Here is a 13675-nt window from a genome sequence, read left to right on the forward strand (position 1 = left end):
TCTCTCTCTCTCTCTCTCTCTCTCTCTCTCTGAAGTAAAGGTGTAAATGAATAAAAACGAATGCGAATAACCAAATAAGTAAGTAAATATGTATGCATGTAGTAGGTTATGTGAAATAGATTTGTAAAGTATAAGGTAGATATTGTACGATAATGTTGGATTTTCTTACTTTTTATTTATTTTTTTTCTAGATTTATTTATTTACTTGTTTATTCACTTATATGTTTATTTGATTTTCTTATTGCATTTTATATATTGATCTATCTATCTATATATCTATTTATTTATTTGTTTATGTACCTGTTAAATCTACCTACTTATCTTTTTATTTATGTATATATTTATTTGTTTATTCAGTTAATTATCTATTTGTTTGTTTATTTATCTATTTATCTATTTATCTGTTTATTTATCTATTTCTTCATTTATTTATTCATCGATTCATCTTCCTGTTTTATTTTTTTTTTGTATTTTAGCTTTCATTCTTTATTTATTTATTTTATTTTTTTATTAATAAGTACTGTGTGTGTGTGTGTGTGTGTGTGTGTGTGTGTGTGTAATGAGGTCCCGCGTGGTTTGTTTCATTACGAGTACCTTGTCAGTTGTTCGATAATTAGTTCGTTAGTTAGATCACTCTGCCTGTGCTCCCTCGTGTTCAATTAAACACAATTCCAATTAATAAACGTGCTTGATATATCGTTTATCTATTTATTTGTAATTTAGTATCATATCTTGATTAGTTCCAATCATTAAAAGTTGTCAAAAGTTGTGTTTTTTTTTTTTTTTTCCTTTATAATTAGAGTATATATATTTTCTACATTAATTTCAGTATTATTTTTTTTTCTTGTACTATATACTAGGATTGTTTGCTTCACATCTTTATTCTTTCCTTTTTCTCTACTATCCTTTTTTTTTTTATTGTCCTTTAATATTTCTACATCTGCTATTCCTTTTTACAGTCTTATACTTCTAATACCCTATTCTTATTATTATTTTTTTGTCATCTTTACAATTCTATTACCCTATTCTTTTTTTTTTCTTTTTCGTCTTATATATTTTTTTTTTCGACTTATACCTCTTTCCTATTCTTTTTATCGTAGCCTCATCTTCATTCTTCTATTCTATTTCCTCCGTACCGTCCTCTCATCTGTCTCCCTTCCTCAATCTTGATTATCTTCCTTCTTCCATCTATTTCCCTCTCATCAACCTTTCCTTTCTTCCTTCCTAATAAAATCGTCGGTATTATTACTCTTTTTGTCATATCGATCGTCTCTCTCTCTCTCTCTCTCTCTCTCTCTCTCTCTCTCTCTCTCTCTCTCTCTCTCTCTCTCTCTCTCTCCGGTAGGCATGGAACACAAGATATAAACGATATTAAAATAGTTCCAATAATTCTACTCTCTCTCTCTCTCTTCCTCTTCTCCTCCTCCTCCTCCTCCTCCTCCTCCTCCTCCTCCTCCTCCTCCTCCTCCTCCTCCTCCCTTCTCTCGTCTCAAAACTCCATATATTTCAATATTTCATGTGGAAAGAGTTTGTCAGTCGGTTTGCTTTGCAATTTCAGTTCTGAGAGAGAGAGAGAGAGAGAGAGAGAGAGAGAGAGAGAGAGAGAGAGAGAGAGAGAGAGAGAGAGAGAGAGAGAGAGAGAGAGAATTCAAAACATTTCTCACTCCTTATCATTCTAGCTGAATCACGTAATGCGCTGTTTCCTCCCCCGCCCCCCCTCTCTCTCTCTCTCTCTCTCTCTCTCTCTCTCTCTCTCTCTCTCTCTCTCTCTCTCTCTCTCTCTCTCTCTCATATTCATCAGTTCACGATGCACGGATTAATTTGAAGTTAACAGATGCCTAGTAATCTTGTTAAATTATCACTTTGATCATGAAAAGACTCCGCTGAAAATAAAAACAAAAAACAAAACTGCCAACTTTCGATAGTGTTCGTTTAAAGTATCGCAGAATCATCAAAACCCTGAAAATCCTGATAATATCCACAAATCACTATATAGAACCACGAAAACACGCGTGAAAATACTAAATGATTTCCTTTGCAGCTCGTCTATCACAAAAAAAAAAAAAAAAAACGCAAAAAGCATATACATAGAAAACACTGAAAATAAATAAATAAATAACAACAACAACAACAAAATAATAATAATAATAATAATAATAATAATAATAATAATAATAACAATAAAGGCTTCAACTATGATACCCGTTTAACTACCACAAGAACTATGAAAACCACACAGAGCGCTAAAAACTTTCACTGTAGCTCGTCAAACTATATGAAAACCACGAAAAACACTGACAATTCCGGTAACTTCCTTTGGAGCTCTTTAAACGATCACTAGAGCAACGAAAGCCACAGAAAACCCTGAACATTTCCACTAGAGCTCGTTAAACTATTACTAGAACCACGAAAAACACTAGAAAACCTTACTAACTTTTTAGTACTCGTCAAACTATTAGTAAAACCACGAAAACATCTCTAAAAACTCTAAACACATCCACTATACCTCACTAAACAATGACAAGAACAACGAAAACACATGAAAAGCATAAAAATTTTCACTAGAACCCTTCAGGCCATCACAGAGACCACGCCAAACTTACTGAAAATCGAGAAAACACATGCAAGATTTCGCGCGGGAGTGATAGGCTATACGAACCTCGCGGAATCCTTATCGTGGCAGGGAGAAGCAAGGATAACCGAGGAACCGATGAGCTTAATTTAATTGGCACTCGAAGAACTGAAGGCTGCCTTGTTACGAAGTGAACGCGATACTTAGCTGAAGGTTATACAAGTCTTCTGATTGAGAGAGTTTGAATGAGTCGCGTTTATGAAAGACATTCCCAAGGGTTGTAAATCTCATCTTACCTGAAATTGCATATCTTGTCCTTATAAATGAATGAGTGTTTCGTTTCTTCCTACAGGTGATTTGTTTTTGTTTTGTGTTGGTGTGTGTTTGAATTAAGTGTGTTACTTTGATAGTAATGTATGTGTGCGTATGTTGGTAGCTCAGTCAGTCAATCAGTCAATCAGTCAGTTGGTTAGTTAGTAAATTACGGGAAGTTATTCATGTATATGTGTGTGTGTGTGTGTGTGTGTGTGTTGGTACGTCAGTCAGTCAGTCAATTACGTAGTTAGTTCATCAGTCACGAGGAAATACATACTAGAGAGTTAAATATCAAGTAGTCCATGATGTGCGTGTGTGTGTGCGTGTGTGTGTGTGTGTGTGTGAGCAGATCAGTTAGCTAGTTAGTCACTCAAGTACAGCGGGTTTGATAGCACAACAATTTATCCAGTAGATGAGTGTATGTTGGGTCAGGTCATTTATCATGTAGCCAATTAATCATCCAGTCAGCTAATTAGTCAGTCAAGCAACCCATAATTAGACAATCAAATAGTCCTTCAGTTTATCAGTCAGCCAATAAATCACGGGGGGTTTAATTAATTTATATATGTAAGTAAGTAGTAACAGGCTGAGTTTTATTTATTTATTCATTTGTTCCTGTTTTTATTTTGTTATATATTCATTTCATTCCATTTATCTATTTATTTATTTTTGTAGATATGGAGTAAGTGAAAAAGTGACGTGGAGTTCAAGAATGTATATGAGTGTAAGTAAGAAAGTAAATAAATAAGCAAGTAATGAGCTGCTCAAGTAACAAGTGAAGATTGGTGGAGTCCGTCACTTTTTTTTTTTTTTTAATCCACAAGCATAACTTTTAAGATTGTGTTGTTTCTATCATTTAATTATAAGTTAATCTCTCTTGAAATAACATCTGAAATTTTCTTGTTTGGTTGTAAATTGATATTCCTCTCTCTCTCTCTCTCTTCCCTGTCTGATCATATATTGTTCTTGCTCAAAGGCTTCTATTTCTCGCCTCACGTTTCCCTTTAGTTGGTGGCGCTGCAACATCCCCTTTCCAATACAAGCCTTGGCTCTAACTTTACTGGTCACTATTAGATTCTGAAAGAGAGAGAGAGAGAGAGAGAGAGAGAGAGAGAGAGAGAGAGAGAGAGAGAGAGAGAGAGAGAGAGAGAGAGAGAGAGAGCTATGAAGAATTATTATTTTCAACAATTCCATCTACTGTTTGGATTGTCATTCATATTATGAAAGAAATGTATCACTAATCTATTCATTCATTCATTTATTGATTGATTTTCATATTTTGTTCTGAATTGTTCTTTTCTTTTAAGCCTGTTTCACACTCTGCTGCTGGTGGCTGCCACTAGTTTGCAATGGAGCCTTTCATACAAGGCCACCACTGTGACGCAGCAGGTGACCTCCACCAGCAATGACACACAGTTACTTATTGCTTGAAGTTAGCCAACCCTTCCACACTGAGGTAATGGTGGCTGTTGCTAGTGGCATTGTGTGAAAGGGGTCTCATACACAGGGAACTGAGACAATAATGTTACTAGACCACCAGACCTGAGACAAGAATAACAGTACATGATTGAAGAAAATTGATAAGCAGTACAGTGGAATTAAAGATTGACATCATTTGTTAATTTGCATAATTATTTAATGGATCATATACATAGTATAATTTCCTTCCTTACATTCACTGCCATCACAGAAGAGACGCAACACACGCTACACACACACACACATACATACACGTGCTGCTAAAAGAAGTCAGCAGCACACTTCCTGCTGCCCGGAGGAGGCTGCGTGCTGTTTCCTTCCTGCGGCGACAACTTTCTCGATCTCCTTGGCAAGTCCAGCAAGTTATCGGTGAGTCCTGAGGAGAATTCAGCATCCTCGGCACCCACCGCAGCCATCCTTTTCGTCCGAGTCTGCATCTTGGGTGTGGTGCTTCGAGACGCACAGGTGAGGTCCCCAAAGCTGGGCGTCGTGGCCCCTGGGGTGGCCGGGGTGCGCCTCATGCTGGGGGACGGTGTGTAGGAGGCCTGCAGGACCTTGTCTACTCCGTGCTGCAGCTTGACTTTGCTCTTGAGAAGCTTCTGAGCAGCAGGAGACATGGACATCATTCTCTCCTGTGAGGATTGTGAGCCAAACCTGATCAGTGGGGATGTCAGGCCCTGCTTGGCAGCCATCACTGCCTTCAGCTTTTTGTTGCGGTGCTTCTGGCTGGCCTGTTCTGAAAGCCGGTGGCCAATGCGGTCTCTGGAAGATGTAACACATTCTTGTTAGTTTCAGTAGGAATACAACCACTACTGAATACAACCAGTTAATATACTAAGTCATTGTGTGGCTTCTGACAATGCATTCACTGTGTATCACAATAATACCTCTTGGTGCTGTATGCTTTTGGTATGTAAATAAAGAAGTATAATGATAATAGATTTAGATTATAAGACAGGAACATATTCCTATTTTTTCTACAAAAATGTAAACAAATTATAGACAATTACTGCAATTTTTCATATTTCAAGGGTACCTTTTTTACATTCCTATTTATAGATGTGAATTCTGCATTTGTAAATAAGGATAAAGGACAAAATTGCATAATTCATGATGTATTGTCCCCATCAGGAACAACACAAAAGCACAGGAATGTATCTGAAAGGCAGCCATGACAAGGAATGGCCAGATCAAGCACATCCCAGGACACTCATGGCAGCAGGAGGCCAACACGTCATCTGTCAGACCAAGGACGATCACCTTGGTCTGTGTGGAGTTTGTGGTCAGCCTTCACTGTCCTGCCACTACACTAACTTGAAGAATTTGTGAATGGAGTGTTTACTATCCTCCTTCAGCATCCTTTTTTTCCTTAATGTTGCTGGATGATCATGTGTTAGAGCAAAATCTTTCCTCTACAGATGCATTTCTCAGATGTAGAGTACGAAGAACAAACAAACCAACTTTCTTTGTTACTTACGAGTCTAAGAACACAACCAAAGAAAATAAAGGAAGCTGGAAGAAGCTGTCAGGTCTATACATGGCAGTCCCTATGAAAAACTCAACACAAGAACCCAACTCCACATGAGTCGCAAGGCACACAGCAGACCAACAGATCACTTAGCTGCAAAAACACTAAACACTTACCAAATTCCAAATAATTACACAATACACTGCAAGACCAGCTGATAAAACATTCGCCACAGCCACTCACCTACTGGGAAGCTGGGGTATCCTGTAGGAGGGGCCTGGGGTGTGTTTCTTGAGCAAGGGGGTCTGACTGCCATCCAGCTGACACGGGGTGCCCTCCACCTCTCCCCAGGTCATGAGAGGCGAGGCGTCCACTCCCGGCATGGGCGAGGGAGCTGTCACGAAGTTGTATCCGTTCACCCGGGGCGTCTCCTTGCCAAGCTCCCTGCCTGTGGGTGATGAACAGTTGCAAGGTAAGTATTTCACATGTTTTTCAGTGGGTTAGAGCTGGTCAGGTTTGGTCACAGTCACTTAATCTAATGTAATCTATCTTGATACGATGCAACATAACAGTTTGCTAATCTAATATACTGTAATTTACCCCAAACTAACTTAATCTAATATTAAGATCAGCCACAGTGACTCCAGTTTATCTTTTAATGGATCAGAATGGGTTAGGTTGGGTTATGTTATTTACTAATCCAACCTAACCTAACATATCTCAACCTAACCTAACTTAGGATTACATAAAATGTTTCTATGTACTTCTAAATCTCTGCTACTGATAAACACACACACAAACACATCAATTCAACTGGTACATCTCTGTCTATCTCTGCTGCAAATGAACACACACAGACAACCTCATCAGTTTAACCTCTGTGTGTGTGTGTGTGTGTGTGTGTGTGTGTGTCTGTGTCTCTGTACTATGGATGAACACACACAAACATACTGACTTAACTTTTATGTCTAAGCCTGTCTCTGCTACAAATACACACACAACCTCATCAGTTAAACCTTCATATGTGTCCGAGTCTGTACTGTCGATGAACACACACACACACACACACACACACACACACACACACACACACACACACACACACACACACACACACACACTGACTTAACCTTTCTGTCTGTGCCTCAGCTGCAGTCAGGCACTTACCATCAACGCCCACCTTGCCCTCCTTCTTGATGGCCTGCACTGCCGAGGCCTCCAACATGGCTGCTGCACTCATGGTCTCTGTGAAGGGGTTGCCGTCAAACCGAGTGTTCTGCAGGCTGATGGCTTGCTTCTTCTGCTTCCTTAACTCTATCAGCTTATCCTGGGACATGTCGACTCCTGAAAAAGACAAGATGAGTTTGTAATCCCCTGGTACTGAAAAGACAAGGAGGTGAATTCATAAGGCCTTGTTATTTATATTTTACTTATCCTGGAACATGTTGACTCCTAAAAAAGATGAGGAAATGAGTTCATAAGCACCTGGTACTAAAAAGACAAGGGGGTGAATTTATAAAGCCCTATTATTTATATTTTACTCATCCTGAGACCTATTGACTCCTGAAAAGTTTATAAGTTCATAAGTCCCTGGTACCAATGATCACTGGGGAATTCACAAGGCAGGGCATCACACCGCAGCCTACATGCAGGGACGCCATGAGTTACTGACAGGAAAATGTTGGTATGGCATTCACAGTTAAGTGCAGATGTGAGTTTGTGTGCACATCATCTTCAGCTTTAGAATTTGTGACAGGATGCATTATATGGATGTGTAATGTCAAGTGAGCAATGGCTGATTTGAACACACAAGTTAGGGGGGCAAAGAAAAAACAGTATAGGTACAACATGAGGGAGAGGAAAGACAGAAAGATAAACAACTGATACAAAAAGACGAGACAAAATATAGATGAACAAAAGATGCATAAAACAAAAAAAGTGTGATATATAATGAAGGTTTAAGATATTGATGAGAGAGAGAGAGAGAGACCATCCTTACCATCTGGCACAAACATGACTGAATTAAAGGTGTTGAATTTCCAGTTCTCCACACTCTTAGGTCTGGTGTCCTTTTCCTGAGAGACGCCAGTAATAGCCAGGATGCTCGCCTCCACCTGCTGCTCCGCGGATGGCAGGGCGAGGTTCGGCATGTGGTCTTTGTTGTGCTTCTCCTCTGCTTCAAACATCCACGCATGCTGAGGTGGGTTTAAAAGATATAAGATAAATATTCATCTATATAAATTTCAAGACACTTATCTTCTAGTTTTGGGTGATTGTTTTAAGCTTCCTTTTGTGCCTGGCATCTCAGTGAGGGCCTTCTTTTTTCACTCTTTTTGCTGCCCTTGCCCAGCACCACTCATACATAAAAAAAATATAAAAAATCATACATCCTATCAATTTCTTCCATTTCTTACCTTCTGTCTAAACTTCCTCTCATTATCCTTCATCAGTTCCTCAAAGCTTTCGTTGTCCTCACTCGTGTGTCTCGCCAAAAACTCGTCCAGGGACATCTCACCCTTGCCCTCGGATTCCTTCACAGACTCCCTCTCCTCCTTGACAGACTCAGTGTCAGAGTCCTGGGAGCGGTGGGAGGCGGGGGTGGAGCAGCCCTTCGCCTCTGCTGGGGTCTCAAAGGTGGCCGGGCTGTTCTCAATGCTGCGGAGTGTTGATGCGTTGCCCTCGCTGGCGTATTTCTTGAAGAGTGCCCTCAGCTTGCCCACATTGTTGCTCTCCTTGGCTTCAATGTACTCCATCCTCTCCTTCAGGTTGTCCAGGTCAGGGAAAAAGTCTCTCTCTATGATTTTCTCCATCTCCTGAAAAGTGAAAATTGCAAATAAATTTCTACTTCTGTGTAAATTACCACATAATTCTGACTTCTATTTCATGCTTTGTTTAATACTCAGATTTTGAAGCAATAATTGTTTAAGTATGTTACCTATAATGAGTAAATCTTTAAATTGTTCAGACAATTCAGAAACAGGTGGCATTTGATTTCATTTGGCCAATAGGGAAATGTGATGCCTTTTTCATTACATTTTGGCTTATAGCACCAGTAAGCAATCATATCAACATATAGCTATAACATTAAAAACCAGGTAGAGATGAAATATGCTTCTTCTTACATGTGAAAAAATAAATAAATAGATAAAAAATTACATATGATCTAGTTTCTTCCATTATCTACTATGTGTCACTTATACAAACATTACAACCCAATCTTAGTATCCTGATGTATGGTCAAAAGCATTGCACTCACCCTGACATAGGCCTCCTCATCCAGCACCTTCCTCTTCCTGTGGGGCGCTGGCTGCAGGGGCTTCTTGAACACCTCCATGCCCTGGCTGGTCACCTCCACTGCCATGCCTCCCGTGTCTTGGCCCTCACTCATGATGATCTGTAAGTTTCACAGCATTTAGTATCAATTTGTCACCATCACACCAATTCTTAAACATACCACTGCTAACTTGAGGCTGAACGCATCTCTGTTTTTCTTGTCTATATATTTTTTTTATTGTAAAGCGCTTTGGCTGGTGTGTGACTTGGCGGTGTACATCTTCAAGCTATAAAGCAATTCTGTGCCATGATTTTTTTAGGCAGTAAGCAATTTAGATTTTTGACAATTCACTAGAAGGCTTTCATCTAAAACTAACCATTCTAATTATTGTAGTAACATATTTAAGTGGCTCTAAAAATACCTTAGCAATAGAGATGTCAACAAGATCCTTAGAAGAGGTAATCGGGATAGGGCAAGAGGTAACTAGCTGAAACTTGATGAAATCTAAAAAGGAGATAGGAAGGCACTGACTCTCAAATATGACTGGGATTGGCACTGACTCATAAAGGAAGCTTCATGAGATTAAACAAATGCTACATAGACACTAGTATCATATGTAGGCCTACTGATTCTTATAGGTCACATTATTGTAGTCTTATAACATACCAAAGTGAAACCCGTGCTGTCAGTGGATTGGTTAAGGTTACGTTAGGACGCTGTGTAAGTTAGGTTAGGCTAATGGAACGTTTCAGAAATATTCACGGGGGATACGTAGTCATGAAGGGAAAATAATTTGGAACGTTTCAGAAATATTCACGGGGGATACGTAGTCATGAAGGGAAAATAATTTAAAGAAAAAAATCCAAGGGTGGATATTTTATTATGTGGGAAGAGCTCTGGCCTAGGACAACGGAAAAGCTGAAAAAAAAAAGAAAAGACGCCATGAAGGTGCCGTCCCTAGTTGTCAAATGGATTATCCAAAATTTTGAGGGTGTCTTGTCTTGTAACGCCCTACACATCTTCCCACGGTGTATCACGACACCTGCACATTGTCATAGGCCTATGAAATTTCCGTCAAATGCACTAATTATTACACAGGTATGAAGTTAGCCGCCTTACCTTAGTCCTCGTGTTCTCTATTTCTCTTTCTCAAGTATGCTAACAAAAATATAAACTTCTAGCGGTGTGTTATGCTTCCAATTTGTTCGTCATTTCACCTCATTCTCATATTTTCCAGGCCACTAGATAATCATATTGGTATTTATCGTTGTTCTGGTTCTCACTAGAGGTTGTTTTGGGAAATTTGGTGCCTTGGGGGTAGTTAGCGAGAAGCAGTGACGCACACCACACGTAAATGTGACGTAGACTCGCTTTGTTTATCAGCTTGAGGTTGATTTCGGCTCGGTGACCCTATTCGGCCCGGAAGTTGTGGCCATATCTTAATAAACTTTTTTTTTTTTTTTTATCAGTAAGGGGATTGTGAGTTAATGTTGACAGAAAAATATCTAAAAAAGTTCGGGGTAGATAAAGAAATGCAATGAATTATACAAATCAATCGAATGAGAAACGTTTTATGTAATGGTGTATTATAATTTAGTCAAACGATATATATGCTGAATGCTAATGCTAAATTGGGAATGATTTAAAATCAGTGGAAAATGTATCTTGGTAGTTAAAGTAGGCAAATAAATGTCAAAATATGCCTTTGCAACAGCTCTGATCCTCGATGTTTTTACATTCCAAACAGCTTTCTTTTATTTGGTCGTTTTCCTGATTATGAATATATTTTCGACATTCCAATTTTTCCTATTGATTATTCAGCTAACGGAAAGAAAAAAGATCGCTGAGTAACAAAACCACCAACAACTTTTTATTAATCGGCCATATCCCAAACTTATGATTACATTCCCCTCATTCAGCATTTTTACAATTGAACAAATTTTTCCATTCCATATTCAACACGCGGGGAGCAAAAAATGTCTTGAATAACAAATGGCCTGAGTGACGTAGGCGTTGGGAGTGACGTCACGGGCGCCATCCATCGTGACGTCACGCGGGGGTTGGCTGGTGGAGGAGGAGCGTCCTTGTGACAGAAATTTTAACGTTACTATTTTTCTACGTGAATGCAGTCAAGCTGGCGACGTACATATCCGGGCGGTACCTGAGCGGGGAGGACGAGGCCTTCCTGGAGCTGGTGTTTGAGGAGCTGCGGGTGTTTCAACAGCACTCGCGCGGCCACAGGTAAGCTATTTGTGGCTGGGTGGTGTGGCCCTGGTATTGTGGTGTTGTGGTCCCTGTTTGGGGCTGATGTCGTGTTGTCTGGGGTAGTTCAGGGACATTTCGGCTTATTTGGGCGCTATTTGGGGTTTTATTAGTCGTATAAGGTTGTTGTAGTGGTTGTGCAACGTATGGGTTGTGGTACCTCTCTGGGGTTGCATGAAGTTGTTGTCGTGTTTTCTGGGGTTGTGGGTTTATTTAGGTGTTGTCAGGGGCTGGTTGGGGTTGTACAGGGTTGTTTTGGAGGGTCTGTAAGGGTGTTGTGGTGGTGTTTGGGGCTGTTTGTGGTGTGATGCGTGCCTGGGAGCGTTTAGTTGTGGTAGCATTTTATTGGCGCGTGATTCGTGTTTTGTACGTGTTTCAGTGGTTGTTGCGAAGTTATGGCCACTCGGGTGAAGCTAGTTAGGTTACATTTGTTATTGCTTTCCCTAAATTAATCGCAACTAATTGTATGGTTTGGGTTTGATCTGACTCTTACACCAGTGTGGATAAAGGTTAGGTTAGGTTTGGTTATGTTAGGTTAGGTTGACTAGTGTAATACAGGTTAGGTTAGGTTAGTTAGCTAGTGTAATACAGGTTAGGTTAGGTTAGTTTGCTAGTGTAATACAGATTCTCGAAAATCAAACACTAGTAATTGTTATCATTAAAGCAGTTTTTTTTTTCTCTCCCTAAATCTACCTTAACTTAATGTGATAATGGCATAAGGGTTGAATTCACATCTTAAACAGTATAGGTCATTGTTAGTGTGATACGGGTGCTCCAGAATCAAGCACTAGTTATAATCGTTATTGAATATGTGTTATTTTTTTCATACTCTACCGTAACTTAAACTAATAGTTCCGTGGGGGGTTTGATTCACTTCTTATTATTGCGTAGTTCATTGTTGGTGTGATACAGGTGCTCAGAATCAAGCACTGCTCAGCTTAAGTGTTCTTGGATCAGAGGCAGGGGAGTCACAGCTTATTCAGTGTGCCTTTATGTTTTCAATCTCATATTTATCATATTGGCATCATTGAAGTTATATTTTGACCTAATCTAACTGAAATAGTGGGTGGGGGCTTTCTGCTCGTGTTTTGTATGTGTGTGTCATATGTTTGGGAGGGGCTTGTGTCTCTAACGTTTGAGAACTGAGTGTAATATTGTTATCCCAAAATGCATCAGTCTACCGTACTTTATACTCGTAACTATGGTAACTGTGATTTAGTTTAGCATATTTTCCTAACTACACCTTGCTTTAAAGATGCACTGTTGTCATAGACTGAATCACAAGTTCACATGGCCAGTATTGTCATTAGTGGGCACCTGGATAGCAAACAAATCAACTAAGAATGGATTAGATGTTAATAGAATCTCAAGTCCTCAAAGTCCATGTCAAAATATTGAGATAGTAAAGATGAGGAGCTGAGATGGAGGAAGCAGATATTGTGATGAGGATGTTTGCACTGAAAGATGCTGACAAAATATTGAGGTAGTGACAATGAGAAGCTGAGATAGAGGAAGTGAAAGACTTTGTGAGGACGTTGTGATGATGTTTACACTGGAAGATGCCGACCTTTAGGATGCCTTAATGAAACCCACACTTGGCTCAGCTAGTGGAGGGTCATGGGCTCCGGCAGGCAGATGGGAGATTCTTGCCACCTTACTCTGGCAACACCTGAACACCCATCACCCACACTCATTCATAAAGACTACACATGACAGGACTTGGAGTAAACCATGCCTTGTACAGTGTCAAGGGCCAGTGTACCTGTTGCTCTGAGCTGCACAAATTGCTGTTATTAATGTACTGTTTTATCTTTTTCTTGTTTTATTTAATTAATCATTTATTTATGTTTTTTACATATTGTTACTGTTCATTAGTTAGTTTTTAATGAAGTTGCCTCTGCCTTTGAGTGAAATGAAATTAACGTTATTTTGGTTATTAGTAAGGGACGGGAAGGATTCAGTGTGGGTTCATGGGAGGCAATGTAATCTTTTGTTTGGGAGTGTGATTGTGATTGACACCGTGAAGGCAGATTTCTGGAGATTTTTATCCGTGAATCCTTCAGTTTTATTCTTAATGTTAGAAATATATATGTTGAGATTCACATGTGCATCTACACACTGACATACACACTTGACATTCATCCCCCTAAGACATTCATCTCCTAAGACAACAGTCACCAGCCACAGTAAAAAAGGTGTCCACTCGCTCCTGTCTAGACACAGCATGTTATTTGTTCATGGCATTGTGATGCTGGACGCTGATAAAAGTCCATCTTTCATGTCAGATATAGTTTTATTTATTGGA

At 39.5% G+C, this 13675-nt stretch overlaps 1 protein-coding gene across 1 annotated transcript; it reads right to left on the bottom strand.

Moving 5' to 3' along the window:
* Positions 1-4501: 4501 nt before the first annotated feature.
* On the bottom strand, positions 4502-10484 carry LOC135088755 (splicing factor ESS-2 homolog). The gene is made up of 7 exons (XM_063983755.1): positions 10228-10484; positions 9091-9228; positions 8249-8647; positions 7834-8029; positions 7002-7178; positions 6078-6282; positions 4502-5128 (listed from the first exon to the last, which is right to left on the bottom strand). Exons 2-7 carry the CDS (start codon positions 9220-9222, stop codon positions 4627-4629), a joined length of 1611 nt encoding a protein of 536 aa, XP_063839825.1. The 5' UTR covers positions 9223-9228; positions 10228-10484; the 3' UTR covers positions 4502-4626.
* Positions 10485-13675: the final 3191 nt, after the last annotated feature.

The sequence above is a fragment of the Scylla paramamosain genome, chromosome 31 (assembly GCF_035594125.1).
Source record: "Scylla paramamosain isolate STU-SP2022 chromosome 31, ASM3559412v1, whole genome shotgun sequence".
Taxonomy (NCBI): domain Eukaryota; kingdom Metazoa; phylum Arthropoda; class Malacostraca; order Decapoda; family Portunidae; genus Scylla; species Scylla paramamosain.